The 19620-nt window shown below is 42.0% G+C and overlaps 1 protein-coding gene across 2 annotated transcripts; it reads right to left on the bottom strand.

The window, feature by feature from the left end:
• Window positions 1–519: 519 nt before the first annotated feature.
• Window positions 520–19273, bottom strand: cmtr1 (cap methyltransferase 1). 2 transcript variants are annotated; one of them, XM_080743998.1, is made up of 24 exons: window positions 18847–19273; window positions 17895–18005; window positions 14427–14581; window positions 13855–14013; window positions 13126–13218; window positions 12902–12973; window positions 12262–12356; window positions 12088–12160; window positions 11776–11974; window positions 11470–11588; window positions 11036–11132; window positions 10730–10862; window positions 8151–8330; window positions 5908–5964; window positions 5449–5506; window positions 5018–5086; window positions 4767–4898; window positions 4526–4651; window positions 3879–3970; window positions 3692–3760; window positions 3493–3540; window positions 3249–3361; window positions 2181–2289; window positions 520–1716 (listed from the first exon to the last, which is right to left on the bottom strand). In XM_080743998.1, the coding sequence occupies exons 2-24, from the start codon at window positions 18001–18003 to the stop codon at window positions 1581–1583; spliced, it is 2493 nt and encodes an 830-aa protein (XP_080600124.1). In that variant the 5' UTR covers window positions 18004–18005; window positions 18847–19273; the 3' UTR covers window positions 520–1580. The 2 variants fall into 2 exon arrangements, with proteins under 2 accessions (XP_080600124.1, XP_080600125.1); XM_080743999.1 differs by lacking the exons at window positions 17895–18005; window positions 18847–19273 and adding an exon at window positions 15223–15350.
• Between the last annotated feature and the right edge of the window lie 347 nt (window positions 19274–19620).

Genomic DNA, 19620 nt, shown 5'->3' with positions numbered 1-19620 from the left:
TGAGAGAGAGATAAAGCAGGGACCCCTACAACCTTTTCATAGATTCCATATAGTTTAATCGTTTGACAGCACAATCATCAGTGTATTTTGGATTCACGTCAATTTGTTTATTCAGAATCAGATATTTAACCACTTGCACCGTCAATACATAATAAACTTGAGCTTTCACTCTGCACTTAGTCTGCTCTTTTTCTCTTCTACACCGAACCTCTTTGCCGAAAATAGCTGATCTACAAGCTCACAACGCCTCACAGCGCTTGTAGATCTGCTATTTCTGGCTAGAGTTCTTAGAATATGGACAATAGGGTTCAAATGGTTAATATAAAAAAGGAACAAAAAGTTTCTATCACACAAAGATTTGGAGACCCCCCTGTAGTAACTCTGGGGACACCCTGTTGAAGACCCCTGCCATAAACCTCACCAAGTACACAAAACAAAGTCGAAGACATATTGAGAATTTCTGAGCATCTCTTTTTATTATTATCATCATTGATAACAAAGGAGATTGATTTCTAACTTTACAACTAAAACAAAACCACTCCTCATCTGCAACAAATGACTGAGAAACAGGTTCAGAGGTCAGGCAACGAGACGCGGAAAAACGTGAGAAGCCTAATTTACACTTAGTCGCACGACATAGTTGTGCGACTACAGAATACTGACAACAGCTGAACTATAAGCTCACAACACGTCACGGATGCAACACACTGTGAGCTTGTAGCTATCAGCTATTTTCAGTATGTGACAGTCATACGATTGAGCAGTTATTAGGCCAGAGGGGTTGTGGAAAGCAGGAAGCATTTTGAAAACCCATTCACGCTCACTCCAGGCCAACTTGGTTATGAATGTATTTCCTATGAATTTGATATGAGTATGCAATTGTCTCAAGACAATGGATAATGTAAAGCTGTTACACTTCGACCTCAGCTACAGAGAGAGCAGGCAGGTGGAGAATAGTGGTACAAGGGAAACCATTTGCACATGAAAGGACGGCATGGGACAGATAAAGTTTCATCTCGAAGCAGTGGATGAGGAAAGCAGCCATGCTCGGGACCAGGGCGAGTCAAGCAAGTCTGTAGAGTGAATTTGTGTGTAGATAGATACTGTATTTATGTATAGTGTAAAGCCACATTGGACACTCTAACCAGTAGCATTAATCTGGAGTCAGTTTAATATCCGTCTCTAATTAAAAATACAAACCCGTAGAGACATGATGTAGGGGACCATAAGAAAAGCAAACAGGGACATGATTTGGGGGACCATAAGAAAAGCAAATGGGGACATGCATTCCAACATAATGTCAATGGCAGTCTGTCTAGTATTGAATTCTCTTATGTGCCGACGGCCTTCTGTACATTCTAATTCGTAAAGCCTAGAGGTGACAGAAATGGAGAACGAGAAGGTTGTCTGTCCCAAGGCTTAGGGGGGACTTCTCAAAAGACACAGCCAGAGACGCAGCTCTGCAAACCATCCCTCGTCTTGGCTCCAAACGTTTCAGGAACGATCCAGAATCGATCCAGAAGCCAACACGACACATTCTGTACATATTGTACTGGTGCGCTCGGGGTTGCGAGGGTCACTCAGGGCTGGTACTTCTGGCGGATGAAGGAGAGCACGTCGTCTTTGGACAGTTTCTCTGAATCCATCCGCGTCTGGGAGTCGTGAACTATAACCCCGTCTACCCAGGCCCAGAAGAGGCGCTCTGAGTGGCAGACGCTGAGGGGAAAGAAAAAACAAATACCGTACAGGAATAAAGGCTAAGGATCATCAGAGAGAAGGTCAGATATCGTCACTGTCCAGCAGAAACCTTGTATCTCCAAGTTTCAAATTAGTTTCAAATTATTATTATTTTTTTCTTAAAGCAAAGCCTCATCATATAAGACCGTTGCACAAAACAAGTGAAAATAGCCGATCTACAAGCACACAATGCCTCGGCTCGCACGTGCTTGTAGATCAGCTATGTTCACTTGTTTAAATCCTTTTTTAAATGAAAAATTCAAAAGGGAACAGTTTTGGACATACAAGGTTTACCCCCGACAACGACGATCTGCACTCGCCTAACCCTCATGGACACAAATGATTGAAATTTGATTAATATGAACATTTTTAGATAAATCCCAATACATTAATTATTTTTATGAAAAACAGACAACTATTTGAGCAGAGTTTGTGATACGTACTGAAAGGGAGCAACAGCACTGGAGTGCAGCTCATAGGTGGACTCCTTGGTGATCTTATTGAAGAAGAATTTCTTCTTAGAGTTCTTGCTGTAAGCCATAGTCCAGGGTTCTAATGGACAGAGGAGGAGGTATAACATGGAGGTTAATGCTGTCGACAGACATTCAGAACATTATAATTAAAGCAGTGCCATTCCACAACTGTACACAAACACGCAACCACAGAATGTAAAAGTGAAATTTGCTCAATGTAATTTTACAGTAGTTCAACTTGGTTATGATTTTATTTTGTACCTTTCCTCAAGAGGATGACAACATATCTTCTAACATAGTCAAACGCTGTAACCTACAAAGTGTGCATAGAAACCTTTCAACACAAAGGTTCAGTAAACGGGGCAAAACTCTTTGCCTATGAATCTAAAACTGGAGACCGAAGTGTTTAAAAGAGGACTCCCAAACTATGGTTGAAATCAAATCAACAGTGCTCACATGAATAGTTTCTTATTTTCTTATTTTTTTTACTTGTTAGGGGTTTGAACTAGGGTTATTCTGTTTAGAAAAGGCTCCTGGGAACAGGTGTTGAAAATTAGCCCTTGTGTCACTTTAAACAATGCATAGTTCTGACAGGAAACACACTTCTTTAGTTATACAGTAAATCCACATTACACAGTGTTAATTTATCCGAAGATAGCGTGGACTGGTCCGGACACCATGAGGATGCTCCAAGAAGATAGTGAACTTTTAAATGTAGATTTCAAACTCTGAGAATGTACAAATGTACTTAAATGTACCGGTAACATACATCTGAATCGACATCAGAGTTGTCTTTCTCTTCACTGAAGTCAACTAGCTGTCAGCCGTTAGTCCACCACTATCATCAAAACACAACGCAGAGACTATTGGCTTTCACCACTATCAGTGATATAAAAGAGATTTAACGAGGATATAAACTCTTTATGGATAGTCTAGTAGATTATTGACCCCAGTTACACTAGCTGTCAGCTGAAACATTGTGGCATGACTTTTGAGTGTCCTGCCAGAACTAGTAGAAAAACCAACACAAAAACCAACCATTGACAGTTTTGACGATGTAAAGGCCTGTGGGGAGGAAGTGTCTGTCGTCTCTGCCGGTGTAGGACAGACGAGGTATTCCTCCTGAGCTCTTAGTCACCTTCATCTCCAGTCTTGGGTGAAGAAGACCAAAGCAACAAGAAGAAGACACGGTTATGTCCCCATCCTCACCTCTCTAGGATCATTACCAGCACCAAGCTCAGTGAGATCTGTCTACGCATGACATCTCTCATCGTCATCATACCTGACAAAGATCTTCTCCATCTCTTCCAGTCTGTACACCTCCTTCACTCTAGGTTATGAAAGGAGGGAGATCAAATGGCAGTATGAAATCAAAAGCTTTTAGTTCATGTCATTTTCTACCCAGCAGAGTGATGATGTTGAAACAGAGGATTTGCGTATTTATTTGATGTTAAAACAGAGGATTTATGTATTTATTTTACCTGATAGGGTTCATGTCTGGTCTGCTGGGCTTAGACACCGCCTTGACAAACTTCTCAGCCATCTGGATCCTTTAAAGAAATTGGCCATCGTTTGTTTGGTTGTGTGGTCAGTGGGTCTACTCTAAAGTTTGCTAAAATGCTGGTAAAGATTTGGAATCTCTACGTCCGTCCCACTGTCTTTACTTACCTTTGGTTGAAGTGCTGCTCTCGGACATCCGTGCCGTTGAGTACTAGAGCATCCAGTATGTGTACTGCGTTGATTCTCCGCTGGGCCTTGCCCTGAGGAGCAAACATGTTACACGTACAGAAACACAGCCAGCTGCAACTGCAGGGTCAACTATTACTGAGTATAAACTCAGTAATAGTCAAAAATATTCCTTTGATTCTAGTGTATATGTATGCATATTCTAGTGTATTATCGTCCAACATACAAAGAGTATATCGTCACTATTGGGCAGAAACCTTGTATCTCCAAGATTCAAATTTGTAATTTTTTTTTTGCAAAGTAAAGCACTGCTTCATCATACAAGGCCATCGCACAAAAGTAGTGAAAACAGCTGATCTACAAGCACACAAACGTTTTGTGCTTATAGATCGGCTGTTTTCACTAGTTTAAATCATTTTAAAAATGATAAATACAAAACAAGCGGTTTTGGACATACAAGGTTTCCACCCAACAACGACGATATGATCATCCAGCATGTTCAGGTAACAGGGACATGCTGGGTACAGAAATCTAGCCAGGGATTAAATGGTTTTGATTCTCATAAGCACTTTTCCACAACTGGTTACCGTGTCGTATCTATTCCTCTATTTCCGTCACCCTCGTCTCACCTCTCCCTTAAGCTCCTGGACAATTTCTACACTCAGCAAGGTCTCTCTGGGCAGCTCCAGCTTAAAGCTCTCCAGCTTCTTCCAGCGCAGAGGCATCTTGCCATCCCACGTGTAGATCTGGGATTTCTGTACCAGGTAAAGAGGGAAGGGAATGGACAGAAAATATCAGAGGGAGAGACTGTCTGGGTAATTTACTTTCTTTTCTTTTCAATCAAAAGCTTTATAGCTTATTAGGACTCACCCCAAGCGCTAGCAGGAAGATCTGTTCACCTCCTCCCACAATGCAGCGGTAGTCCAGGACATGGTGCACCTTCTCTAGCGTACTGGAATTGAGAGGGCTGATCTTGCTCTGGAACAACTCCACGTCTGAGCCCTGACATGGACATGATGGACTGTTTAAGCCAACAGCTCACAGTTCACAGTCACAGAATCTTTGCTGAGGTAACTCATATAAAAAATACAAAATAATGCAACATCAGATGACAGACTGACCTTGATCAGCTCAAAGAACTTATTCTTGGGATCTGAGGAGGCAGGAGTCACTCTGGCTTTATCAGGGATCTAGAAAAGGAGACATAAGACTTCAGTCAAGGTGACAGTTTGTTTATAAGGTTGGTCAGTCACTGATGTGGGATAAATAGTGGAGCTTCTGATGCTACATTCCCTTTTGGCCAATATAACTTCATGATGCATTATGGAGTACTGACACTCCTTTGGCTGGAAATGGACAACAGAATGGTGTAAATCAGTTTTTCTTGGGCCCAGGACCAAACTTTCCACCAGGAATTCCATCCTTAGCAGTGGTATTTAGCTTGGAATATGTAGCAAAAATGTTCTTTACTTCTGTGATAGGGCATGTCCAGGTTAGTACAACTAATTAAAGTGGTTAGTGTTGCTTGTGTTTTTCCCAGTTTCCCACTCACCCCCCAAAGCTTAAAACAGTCCTTCCTGATGTCAGCTTGCTTGGGCTCAGAGAGGGCCCTGGAACAAACAAAGCAATCAATTAATCAATCAATTAACACTTATGTTGCTATGATTTTTTCTCTTCAATGTCCCACGTTGCCATGGTTACCATAGACTTCCATGTAATTGCGCAATTGTGTAAAAAGTGCACGCCCATGCCTAGATGATGCACCACGTGTGTGCCCACTGTTCACAGCTTTCAAACAAAAAAATCCGCTTGGAAATCCGTTCAGGCATTCATGATTTATCAGCCATTATGTTTTCTTCAGATGTAAACAAACATGGCTGCCATGTTTGAAAGAATGGGTTGGTATGGGGGTTAAACATGTGTTAAAATACAATGTCACACACGCACACACACACATACACAGTGTTCCAAAATAAAAGGTAAATTAAGTAAAAAAAAAATGACAACTTACGGGTCTAAGACGTAGGCATGAATCTTAGCCAAGGCCTTGATCTGGACGACACAGTGGCTGCAAGAGAGACACAATCCCACATCAGTGACTGACCAAGTGTAAAGCTTCTACAAGTTAGGCCTGGGCAATTAACCAAAATATTATCAACACCGACATTGAGAACCAATAATTGACTTAATCTTGCTCGTGTAAGTTAATCAAATAGTTGAGAAGCGTTTAACTTTTTTTAAGATTTTCTTTTGGGGATTTTTGGCCTTTATTGCGACCGTCAGGGAGCAGTTTACTATGAAAACCTCCACCGGCCGTCCGTCCGTCCGTCCGTCCGTCACACCTTTGTGACCATCAACAAACGTCACACCTTTGTTGATGTTTAAATCGAAGAGTCTTGGTCAAATACTTCTGTTGGTTTCTGCACTGATCATTTATACAATTCACCCTTTGTCAAGTCCCACCCATTGTCCTGCCCTTCTCCACACCCATTGGTTGCTTTGACTTGGAGGGACATTCAGTGGGACATTCCATCCACTGCCATGTTAATTCAGTTGCTTCATATTGTTATTCTGTGGGCTCAATTCTAATTTCAAACTTTGTTTCAGTCAATTGGAGCTGCTCAGTGGCAGCATAGTGAATCAGCATGTTTTTAAATGTTTTTATTTCTCCAAAAATTATGTTTTAGCTAATTCAACATAAAAAAGGCGGAACCAGGGCGGGACAAGGCAGATAGAGCCTGCTGGTTGGTCAGTCAGGGACCAACCAGCAGGCTAACAAAGGGTGAATTCAGCTGTGTTTGCTCGTGTCATCATGATGAGGTCATAAATCAGCCATGCCCAAATATAGATTTTACGGGTTTACATGCTTACTCAGTTATTCGTTATGTGAAAGTCCTATGACGTCTATGATATCTGACATCATCATACATACGTTCCCTTTTATGCCCATAAATGGAGATCCCCTCTGTAGAACCAGCCACTGACATCACTGTAATGTCAGGGGAACCAAATCCCTTTTATGCCCATATATGGAGATCCCTGTGATGCCAGGGGAACCAAATCCCTTTTATGCCCATATATGGAGATATGGAGATCCCCGTGTTGCCAGGGTAACCAAATCCATTTTATGCCCATATATGGAGATCCCTGTGATGCCAGGGGAACCAAATCCCTTTTACGCCCATATATGGAGATCCCTTATGTCATCAATATTAAGCCCATATCTGTGAATATCTTTGGGTACCAGATGTCTCCATATATGGTTAAATGGTCCGATATACATCACTGGCCAGAAGACCAAGAAATGGTGCAACCTCGCCCTTTGCTTTTCTCCCTATAGGCATCTTACTGGTAGGTAGTTTAATGAGGAATGCAGTATGGTGGTAGGTAGGTAGTTATGGCCTTTGATGTAAGATTTTCACTTTCTAGGATAACTATATTTGCTATTCCCAGATGATGCCCTTTTAGGGTACCCCTCATGCCCATATATGGAGATCCCCAGGCTTTACTAATTAACATAAGTTTTATGCCCATATATGGAGATCAGTGTCCCAATGTCATCAGATATATGGGCATAAATGGACACAGGCAAACTAGATGGGCTGTATGGATATCCAGATGTGTGATGTAAGTGTTTTATTCCAAATGTGGCACCCCACAGACATATTTCCAGAAACAAAATCCCTTTCATGCCCATATATGGAGATTTCTGATGTCATCAATCCCAGGCCCTGTAAAAAACATGGTTGCTATGGTATGAGCAACTTATGTCTCCATATATGGAGATTCAACTTCAATGAGTAACCATGGCAAACTGTCAACTGCCCGTATGTCTTGATAATTGGTAAAACAAACTTTTGGCCTATTTGTGGAGATAAGCGACCAACGGTCGCTTATCTCCCGATTAGGGAGTCTTACTGGTTTATAGATTTACAGTAGATACAGACAGGAGAGAGATGGGGAGAGATACACAGGAAAGATCATTGAGAACGGGACCCGAACACACAATCCGCTGCCAGGCCACAAAATAAGCAGTTTTTAAAACGTTTATTTTACATATCAATGAATCAATTTAATTTAGAACAGACTAATCGATTAGTAGATCTGCTGTTTGAGCTATTTTTAAATATATTTTGTAATACATTTCGATGATTATTAATCATAATCGAGGCAAACCTTTGAAACAATGGTGACATTTACTTGAAGTCATCTGGCCCAGCCCTACTCTTTAGAGTGTTGGTGACACGACCCTACCTCTCGTTGGAGTTGACCATGTGCTGATAGAAGTCTGTGTCCTCCTTGATAAGGCTCAGAGGCACCACCTCCATAACGTCCTCTTCGGAGTTCTTCAGCTGGTTGAGTTTCAGGTTCACTCTGAACATGTAGTCCCTCACAAACTCAGAGCCGGGCTTCAGTCCGCGGCACACTATGTACCTGTTGGACCAAAAACAGCGTGTGTCGTTTTATTCACGCGCTGCATACAACGGTCTGTAACAATTAAATGTTTATTCAGGCAAACGCCTCCACGATAAACACAGTGTATTCATTAACCCATTTAGAACGGGTACACAGTACTGTGTATTATTATTTTATGCTTTAACTATTGAAAAATAGCAGATATACAAACTCGTGTAGATCTGCTATTTTTGAAAAGTCGTGAAAATTAGAATTTTGACCCGATTCTATAAGTGTCTTTTGAATCCTTCTAAGATTTTTTTGAAAAACCTATGTTTTTATGTCAGCAATCTGGCCGGCCATCGTCAAAGAAAAGGTCCTTTTCACTTAACTGGAGCTCAGTTAGTCTGTTCTTGAGAGACTACTATGTCAGTGGTTCTCAAACCTTTTCCTGTCTAGGACCCCCAAAATGATATGTATTTGGCCACGGACCCCCATCTCAAAATATTTAGTTCCAGGGACCCCCCAGAAGCAACATTTTAGTTACAAACGTTCGCTTTAAAAATACATAAATATTAAAAGATTTTCACTTTTAATATAGCAGATCTACAAGCTTGCAGCGCGGCACTCGGTGCCGCGCTGTGAGCTTGTATATCTGTTATTTTTCAATAGTTAAAGCATTCAATAATCCTAGGCCTAAATGGGTTAATAAATGACCAACATTGCTCAAACATAAAACATAACAAGTCATTCCCACGATGCATCTGGAAATTACGTCATCCAGGAAATCCCCGTTTCCGCCCAGACCAATGTTATGATATTCAGAAGAATGGATGTATCTCAGATACTTCTCCCAGATTGTGTTTTTGTCAAAACAAGCTTTTTGCCATGGAACATAACAAAAGAATGTTTACTAGGTTTTTAAGATTTTTCTCAGATTTAGCTCATTTTAAATCCCGGGAATTTTCTGACCATTCCCGTAAAAAGAAAAAAAAAAGCGCCCACTAGAGAGATATTATAGGATGCGTTATCCTTTCACCGCGTCTGCGGGGGCTCACTTGTCATCAGAACTTCAGGACTCGCTGTTGGACCTTTCATTACGGTTGAAATTCACATCATCATCCACACTGGAGGAATTCTGGCTCTCTGTGGCTGCGCAATAGGCTACACGGGACCGTCAGAAGCGGCAATTGGTTTTCGTATTCATTTTCCTTCCACATATCTCTGTGACTCTGATACCTTTTCTGCACCCACTTGTATAAAACCAAAATACAGATCACGACTCTGCAGAGTTGAAGATGATCTTTGTGTTGCAGTGAGCAACACAAAGCCCAGAATAGCACTTCTGTTTTAAAAAAAAAATCGAACCTCTGTTCGAAGTGGAGCTGTGTGTGTGTGTGTGTGTGTGTGTGTGTGTGTGTGTGTGCAACAGCGCCCCTCCCTTAACATGTGAGGCCAGAAAAGGTTACTGCAGGCTACATACCCGGAGACAGACAGACAGACAAACAGACAAACAGACAGACAGACAGACCCACACACACGGCCACGTATAGGGAGCTCCACACAGCTCCAAAAACACAAAATGTGTCTGCTCTACAGGGGAAGCCCGGATCCCGGGATTAAACCCTATGTGTTTACACATTGTGCACTCCGTGGGTCGGCAAATAAGGTAAAAACAATAAAAGACCCTGGCAGAGGTGGATGAATTAATGAATTAATTAATGTGTTAATGAGTTTCTGAGCTTACACACCTGGAGCAAATGAATTAACAAGCGACACGCATTCAGCAGCGCTGACAACAGAGCATTAACGATACACACTCAGCCAGCCGAGTGAATGAGAGAGGAAGAGATGAGGCAGGTGAGGTGGGCATTCTGGGCAACACTAATGTACAGTATATACAGTGTGTTCATTTGTGTCTGTGTAAGCAGTTTCCTGCTATCCCCGTCGAAACTGGAAATTTAATTAGCTTTAATCATTGTGAAACAATTAAAAGTATGATCGCTGTTTATCGCCGATTCGGACTCTTTATACTCCTAACTGTATTTCCTGTTTTGACTGGATCTAGGTTTCCGTATATGGTCTAAGGCTGCGTCATAGCTCCGCCCCCATAGGTTTGCATTGTAAACAAGGAAGCTGCTGCACGGCCGATTTCTTCTATTTGGAAGCAGTTATGATTCTTTTACCCGCCTGGCATATGATCTGCGCACATATTGTCTGCTATGTGCGCGAACGTGCCATCGCAGGACCATAGCGCACAGCTCGGCCTTTTACATGAGTTTTTATGTAAACAGTGGCAGATACAGCCTGACCACGGATATGTCTTTTTCCAATGGGATTGTTTTTTGGCAGTTCAGCTATGTTTAAAATGGCAGCAAAATTGTTAAATAGGAGTGCATACACTCAAATATAGGCATGGAGCATTCACAAGGCCTTACCTCTCAGAGTTGGCGGGCCTGCTGGTGAGGGGCTTGAAGAGGGAGATCCTGTCGAAGGAGAGGTAGAGCAGGTAGACCAGGCCCACACTGAAGGGAGTGAACAGGTCAAAGGTCTTACACACAAAATGGCCACCTGGGGGAGACAAACGCCACTGCTGTGACTCAGTAGTCTGGCATTAATCAGCAGACATAAATGTTGCACACAAGACTAATAGCATGAATGACAGAAAAAGGCACGTGCACGCTTAAAGTTAATGGTTGGATTGCAGAAGAAAATGTACATAGACAAACTTCAGACGTGTGTACCTGTCCTCAGTGTAGACATGGCGGTGAGGAACTGACAGGTCAACAATTGTTTGCTCAGGATCTCCTGAATGTTCTCCTGGCCTTCCACTGAGAAGCCCTACAAACCATAGCACGCACGCACACGCACACACACACGCACACACACACACACACACACACACACACACACACACACTTATTCCAAAATGTTTCTAAATAGTCTAAATCAGTGGTTTAAACCTCATCATCCTTAATGCTGATTTAAACTTTGTTGCACAACCCTTCTGCTTGAGAGAAAAGTATGTAAAAACTCTAAAATGAAAACCCTGAAAAAGGACTGACATGTCAAAAGGGTCGTGCCACAATAGTTTTAAATTAAGCCACACTTAATACACTTTCCCTCAGAGTTTTAAAACATAGAATGGTTGAAGTTGGTACATTTGAGATGGCCGTACCCCATCAGCCATGAGGAAATGGAGCCCTCTCCTCTCTGTGCTCTCCAGGACAAAGTTCCGGAAGGCGCTCACATTCTCTGGAAGCATGATGTCTCCGTCCCCATCCACCCCTCCTTCACCTAGGACACGCGGAGTGGACCACTTGTGACTTTATACAAGATTTGAGGACACTTCTTTGTTCAACAATTAGGTTTTTCTGTGGATATGCGTTTAATGTGCATAGTTATGTACATGCATAACTTACTAATATTATATGACACATTATAAACCGAGCGGCCACCCCTCCACTCCCAAACATCTGTGTACCGTAGTAAGGCTCAAAGAGTTCACTGGGTGCGGCATAGAAGTCTTCCAGTTTGAAGTCGCAGGGGCCTTTTAGTGTCATGCCGAAGCCCTTGGCATGCCAGCGCCTCTTCCACAGCACGTACTCAGAGAAGCCCCCAGGCCCCGCGCACACGTCACCAAAGTACAGCAGCTCACCCTCGCGATCCTTCGTCAGAGACTTCTGTGTGGTTAAGAGATCAAAATATTTCAGTTTATCTCACAATCTTGTACTACTGCACAACTTTACCTTCACCCAAGAACATATTATGTGATATATGTTAGAAGTGAACTCACCCCTTGTGAATCCTTTGGGTTGGTGAACATGTAGTCAAAGCAATGGTCCATGTTGGCCATTTTCATCGCTGCCCTAAATACGATTGATGCAAAATATTACGGTTACAGAATACCTGAGGAAGGACGCAGGCCAGGCTATTGCACTCCTTTTGGAGTTTTTAATGGAGAGCTTACCTGTTAAGGAAGAAGCCTCCTCTGATGGTCTCGTAAGGGTTAGAGCGTGTCCGTGCTCTCCTCATCTCCTCACCCTCCAGGTCATCAAACACTGTCTGAACACAACAATCACACATAGTGAGATGTTTTATCTATTACTCACAATTCATGGTGGACATACTGAGTTATGTATTGGTCAGTGTTACTGGCCAGCACTGACAGGCTACCCTGTGGTTACCTCCAACAACCAGGAACCCACTAAATACATACACTAGCGTGCCGTTTTCTTTTCCTTTGATAGAATAGTAGAGAGAAAGGAAACTAGTGGCAGAGATGGTGGAAAAACATGCAACACAGGTCTCAAGCCAAACCAGGAACATTAGGATCATGTGGTCAACTTGTGCATGTTTTTAACTTTCAAATATAAACATAAAATGTGGCGTTGCGAGGCGTTGTGAGCATGTAGATCTGCTATTTTCACAATAGAACCGTGTTAGTGCTCGTCACTGGGGGTCCCCAGTTAAAATATGATTATATTGGGGGTTGCGGCCTGAAACGGTTGAGAACTACTGTGCTACAGCACTATGTTGTGGGAAACTATTTCTGTTTTTCTAAAGCTGCTGATGTATTGTGTTGCTGTGTGCTACGACAACCCACTCACCTTGCATCTAAGAAGGGTGTGCAGGAGGTCTTCAGTACAAAACTCTGTCTCGTCCTCAATTTTTAATTTCCTCTGCAAGTATGAAGCAAACAAAGATATAAAATAATGAATATTCACAGGCGAATACACAACGTAAGGTCTAAGTGAGCATGGCAGTTAGCATGTGTGCAAGAGAGAGAGAAAGAGAGAGAGAGAGATAGAGTGTGGGTGTGTAGGGGGTGTACCGGTCCCAGTAACATCCAGTCTTTCAGCTCATCGGCATCTGGGATCTCAGTGGAGCATTCTGGGAACCAATCTACTTTCTCCACAGCGCTTGGCTGGACAAACAAAGGAGAGAGAGAGACAGACAAACAAACAAAGAGGGGGTGCAGCAGAGAAAGAAAGGCAATCAAATGAGAAAGACAAGATATAAATAAAGCCAAATGAAAGACATTAAATGCTAGTTCATTGATATAGTTTAATATCACCACTGACTCAAGGCATCATGGCTAGGGATGGGACGATAAGCGATATTATCGTTTATCGTGATAAAAAACACTCACTCAATTACGATAATCGTAATTTATAAATAATTAATTTAACGTGATATTGTCCTCCGTCATGCACTGGGATCACTGGGATGCACTGGGATTTTATTTTCCAAGCTGCATATCCGGTACCACTTAAACCCTCTATAATTGGTAAAAGGCTTTTTTTCACTCTATCAAATGTCTTTGCCAAAAAGATTGCCGATCTACAAGCTTACAACACGTTGCGATGTGTTGTGAGCTTGTAGATCTGCATGTTTTTTTGGGCAAATGTTCTGCCCCAGGATAACGGATTTTGATTATCGCGATAATATCGTAAATCGCGATTTCTTTGGTCACAATAATCGTGATATGAAATGTCGTCCCATCCCTAATTGGAGTGTTCTTTTGAAATGTGGTAGAGGTCATTACTGTTGTTCTACATACCTCGGCTTGGTCCTGCCAGTCCACATTGAGCTCCCCCTGGAAGCCCTGCAGCGTGAGGCCCAGACCTCTCCTCCCTCGCTGCGTGGAGGCCTCCACGATCTCCTTGCGCCCCTGACCAAACTTTCCCAGACCCTCGCCCTCACGGAAACCCATTTTGGCCTAAAGGGGTGAAATGGGCAAAGTGCAAGAGATTAGGGGACTGACATTTGGGTCCATTTCTGAACTGTCAGTGTAAACCTGTGGCCTGTGGCTTAAAAAAAGCAGTTGAAAATGACTGATTATGGTAAGCTTACATTTCACAAACACCATTAGAGTAAAATCTCCTGTAACTTTAACAAGCTAAAACGATATTTGGAAATTGTGAATCGATTTTGAATTGTTAAGAACAAGAATCGCGATTCTTTCATGAATCTTTTTTTTTTTTTTTTTTTTCAACACCCCTATAATTGGGGAACCCTAGCTTAAGTGGGAGGCATATCAAATTCAAAGACAATTCATACAGCATGGTCTAAGATGGATGGATGGATGGATGGATGGATGGTCTACATTGGGGGAGGATTTCAAAACAGTACCATGAGTTTCTGTGACACGCTGTTGTACATGGCGAACTTGGAGGCTCCCTCCTCAGTGGAGGAATCCATGCTGGGGAGGCCGAGGGACGTGTTAGACATTGAGAAGCCTGGTCTGTGGTCCTCCTGGTCGCTGTGGGAGTCACTTTGGCTGGAGTCTGCACGACAAAAACACACACACACACACACACACACACACACACACACACACACACACACACACACACACACACACACACACACACACACACACACACACACACACACACACACACACACACACACACACACACACACAAACGTTAAGACAGTGGTTCTCAACCTTTTCTCCAAAATAATCACATTTTAACTGGGGACCCCCCACCCTGACGAGCACTTAGTGTTGAGGCATCACATTTTGTATAACACGGTTCTATTGTGAAAATAGCAGATGTGATCATGTAGATCGGGCATGTCGATCAGCTATTTTCACAATTTCTGACTCTAATATTTGACAATTTGGCCAATGTTTAATTTGTCATTTTAGAGGTATTAAAAATGTCTTAAATTGACACTTTAGAAATGTACACTTAAAGTTTATGTTGGTTTGTTTACTGTTGAGTGGGAAAAACAGTGTTGCAAGTTAATCATCTGGGGACCCCCCAAAATAATTTGGGAACCCCCCTGGGGGTCCCGACCCACAGGTTGAGAACCACTGCATTAAGACAAACATCAGGAGCCACACGCAGACAAACATACAAAAACAAAATAGTAAACAAAATACCTGACTTTCTAGGAAGAAGCACAATAATCACTGTACCGTCCAATTGCTTCCCATTCATGGCCTTTAATGCAAACTTGGCCTCGTCAAGCGTCTCAAATGTAACATAACCACAGCCCTGGGACTTCAGGCCTTTTCTTTTGGGTGTCCTCACCAGTCCACTTGCCTCTGCAGAAAGACTGCCCTTAACTGAGAGCCCTGACGAAGATGACGGAGGAGGAAGGGAAAGTGTGGCGATCTGCTGCCTTTAACGTGGCTCCCCCCTCCAACGCTGGTGATGTGTCCTGTTGTTTGCTTGCTAGTTGCTACACAGAATGTTACACTTGGTGCTAAACATTAACCAAGACGAGCACATTACCAACTAGTATCTGTACTCTGTACGAGGCACTACCAAGTGTATCAGAGAAGATAACAGTCAGGGACTGCTATCGGCCAGCCACTGCCATCGACACGAGAACTCCCGGGCAAAAAGCTTGTACTGTCGGAACCAACACACGGGCATTGATCAAGAGGACGTTCCACAGCTACCTACGTGGAAGTACTAAAGACAGATGCTGGTGCGGAAAGCACAAAGGAGCTGGCCAGATTTATGGAGAACCGAAATGACTGGAGACACCGATGGAGGGCTCGTCTGAGTACCATGTAGAGAGATTGGTCAAATAAATTATGTTTTATCCACCAAAAACGTCTGGATTGCAGCCTGTGTCTTTTTCCCCTTCTTCTCTTATGCCTTTCTGGAAATAACAAAGACTATGGAGCTTGCACAAAAAACAATTTCTCCCACTTTTTTATACCTGTAATTTTAACCTGTGATGTGACAATACATGATTGTGCCAGAGCAGAGCTTGCTCGCCGGCTCAATAGACCGTTTGTCAGCCTTCTGATTGGTCCCTGAGACTCCCTGACTGGCCAACCAGAAAAAAACATTCACTTTTTGCTATCGGGGGTGGAGTTTGTGCAGTGGAGAATATTGAATGTGGCTTTCAACAACTGTCCGCAGTGCGCGACACGGAGATCGGCCGGTACGGTGATAGCGACGGCAAGCGTCAAGCGATCTCGCTCATCATAACGAATAAGCTTCAACAAACTAGTTCACATGTACCTTATCAATGGTCTAAGAGTCACGATTGGGTACATATAATTTAAATGGGCAGAATTACGAAAAGCCAGCCTATTATGTGAGGAGAAACATTCTCTCTGTCCTCTTCCTAGTACCCAAGATGCAATGCGCTTCTCTTTCTATCTCTGATCCAGAGGATTAAACTAATTAAAACATTTATTTTTCGGGGGAAAACTACTGTTTTGCTATGTAATTACTGTACCTTTTTCTTCCCTTTTTATTAATATCACGTAGATGTGTTTTTTGTGGTACTTTATATAGCTGTAATGAGGCTATGAAGGGAAAAAAAATCCCATCCACTACCACTATAAAAACAATCTGCCCAGGGTTAATGTCCCATCATAGTAACAGGGCAGAATGGGGCGGGATTTGCAAAAGGGTTTATTGTCTTTGGTCTATTAACTACCAGTAAGACTCCCTAATCGGGAGATAAGCGACCGTTGGTCGCTTATCTTCACAAATAGGCCAAAAGTTTGTTTTACCAATTATTACACTCTATGTGAACATTTACATCAACAAATCCCAAGTACTATGCAGAACGACCCATTTCAAGTTTTTAATGTACAACAATATTTAGAAAATAGGTCTACAAGCTGACAGTCCTCGTCCCTTATATTCCCATAGGTTATATGGAGATCTCAGTGTTTGTCAGTCCTTGTTCATTTATGCCCATATATGGACATCTCTATATCTACTGTAACAGTCCTTGTCCCTTTATGCCCATATATGGAGATCTCTTAACTGTAAGTCCTTGTCCCTTTTATGCCCATATATGGATATTCCTGATGTCATCAGTATATGAACATATATGGGCTTTCTGATATGCCCATATATGGAGATCTCTTAACTGTAAGCCCTTGTCCCTTTTATGCCCATATATGGATATCCCTGATGTCATCCGTATATGCCCATATATGGGCTTTCTAATATGCCCATATATGGAGATCTCTGTATCTCCATATATGGGTATAAAAGGATACTTCAGGTCTGACATCAGGTTTGTTTATATTGGGTTGCTAGGTTTGACATCACAAACTCTATGGGCCATCTGACCTAGAAATCTATATTTGGGCATAGATGACTCATCGTGACCTCATCACACGTCGACCGCACGTGTGACCGACGGACGGCCGGTGGAGGTTTTCATACTAAACTGCGACCTTACGGTCGCAATTACAGTGGTTCTCAAACGTCCCCAAATAATTTTGTGGGTTCCCCAGATGATTAGCTTAATGTAAAAAAAAAAAGTCTCACTCAACGGTAAACAAACCTACATAAGTGTATACAGGGTATCTGCACATTTATAAAGTGACAATTTAAGGACTTTCAAGACCGTTTTAAAACTAAACTGGCCAAACAGTCAAATATTAAGCAAGAGGCGAACATTGTTACGCCTCGCAGAGCATGTATGTAGATCTGCTATTTTCCACAATATTTATCTGTGGAACCAAGTAACATTAAATGTAATACCTACAATTCCAAGTGCTTGTCAGGGTGGGGGTCCCCAGTTCATATGTTTATTTTGGGGGCCACAGCCTAAATGGTTTGAGAACCCCTGGTCTTTTATATACAAACATTAGTTTCGTCTTACCTTGACTGGCTGATCGCCGAGGTGACTCTTCATCTGAACTGCCATCGTCACAGCGCTTCTTTGCCCCCAGCAGGGGCATGGAAGCCCCCTCAGCTTTCCTCTTCATCATGGCTGAAAGCAAGACGGGGAAGACAAAGGGATTTAATGATTGGTACAACACAGTATGAAGAGGATGCAAGAGAAAACAGTAGAGTACAACAAAACTGTCGGTCAACTTAAAAAGATGTAATTTGAACATTAAATGGAACAGTGGAGAGCACCCTCTTGCAATAACAAAACGTTGCCATCAACAGTATTCATAACTGTTGTCTCTAGTTTGAAGGCAATGGAATAATACCAATCCAGAGAAATATACACAGATTATTGGGGCTTCAGATTACAAATTTTGCCTTGATCTTCTCTCAAATCACAGCCAAATACGGACATAGAAGGAAATGGGGGAGTCAATCGGTTTGTAATAATAATTAAGCAAACTACAACAAAACGTTGCCATAACAGTATTCATAACTATTAGTCTCTAGTTTGAAGGTAATGGAAATACCAATTCAGAGAAATATAAACAGATTATTTGGGGGCTTCAGATTAAAATTTTAACCTTGATCTTCTCTCAAATCACAGCCAAATTTGGACTTCAGGAAATGGGGGAGTGAGTCAATCGGATTTTAAAATAACAATAATTAAGCAAACTACAACAAAGACATTTTGTTCAGTGGATGTGTGCGAGTCGTGACCGATGATTATATAACGTTGCATGCGTTCAGCACAAAATGTGCACTCAACAATAAAACTGGCGGGACCGCAGATTAATAATAACAGCACAAGCATACAAGTGGTGTCAGTTTATATGCCTCATATTCATAGAAGAAATAGATAAGTAGAAATGCAGCAGCGGTCAGACAAGAGACTTAAAACACGTTTTATGATCTGTGGAGATAATATTCTAAATGTTTACCTCTTGTTTTATTGTAGGTATGGAACTATCGACAGACAGCTACTCTAGCTGGGTCATATGGGCCCATTCCACAGTCCAGGATATTCTTTCCGACCAAAAACACCAAATGCACTCAAACTCTTTACTTTTACTAATGATCAAACAATGGGTTGTTTCACTTTCCTCGCTACAGTTGTCAAAAAACGAAACTTAAGCGAGACTGCGCAGCAAGCAACGCTAGCACAGCTAGCCTGTTAGCTAGTTGTTTTTTTTTTATTACAACTATATTCTCCTTTGGAGAAAAGACAGCGACATTCCGTCGACAGAAATCATATCCGTGTTATTCATCCAGATTTTCCAATCGCTTTTTTTTTATTAATATGCAAAGAAAGAAACAATAAATGTGTTGTTTATTTAATTCCACAGTAACCCGCGTTCTATTTCGGAATCCTCACAGGTGGTCCTTAGTGGTACTGACGCATGTGAATGACGTCGTTGGTTGATGGAATGGCTGTCCAAGCAGATGCCTTTGTGTAAAAGACAAGTAGCTGATGATATGAAGCTGTGCAAAAAAATAATCTGCAACATAAGATATAGCCTAATATCGTGACTCACAAGGCTGTATGTGACTAAAGCGAAGTAACACTTTATTTTTTAATGTATTTCAAATCTGGATATTGATTTATGATATATTTTTGGTTCTTATATTTCATATATGTAAGACTAACGGTAACAGTCTTCAAGACTGTAATTTACAAAAATATTTATATGTGGGAAGGGGCGAGACCTTATAGT

The sequence above is a fragment of the Nannobrachium achirus genome (genome assembly GCF_963921795.1).
Source record: "Nannobrachium achirus genome assembly, chromosome: 16".
Classification (NCBI taxonomy): domain Eukaryota; kingdom Metazoa; phylum Chordata; class Actinopteri; order Myctophiformes; family Myctophidae; genus Nannobrachium; species Nannobrachium achirus.
Note: the sequence above shows the minus strand (reverse complement) of the source record. Positions and strands in the feature narration are given on the sequence as shown.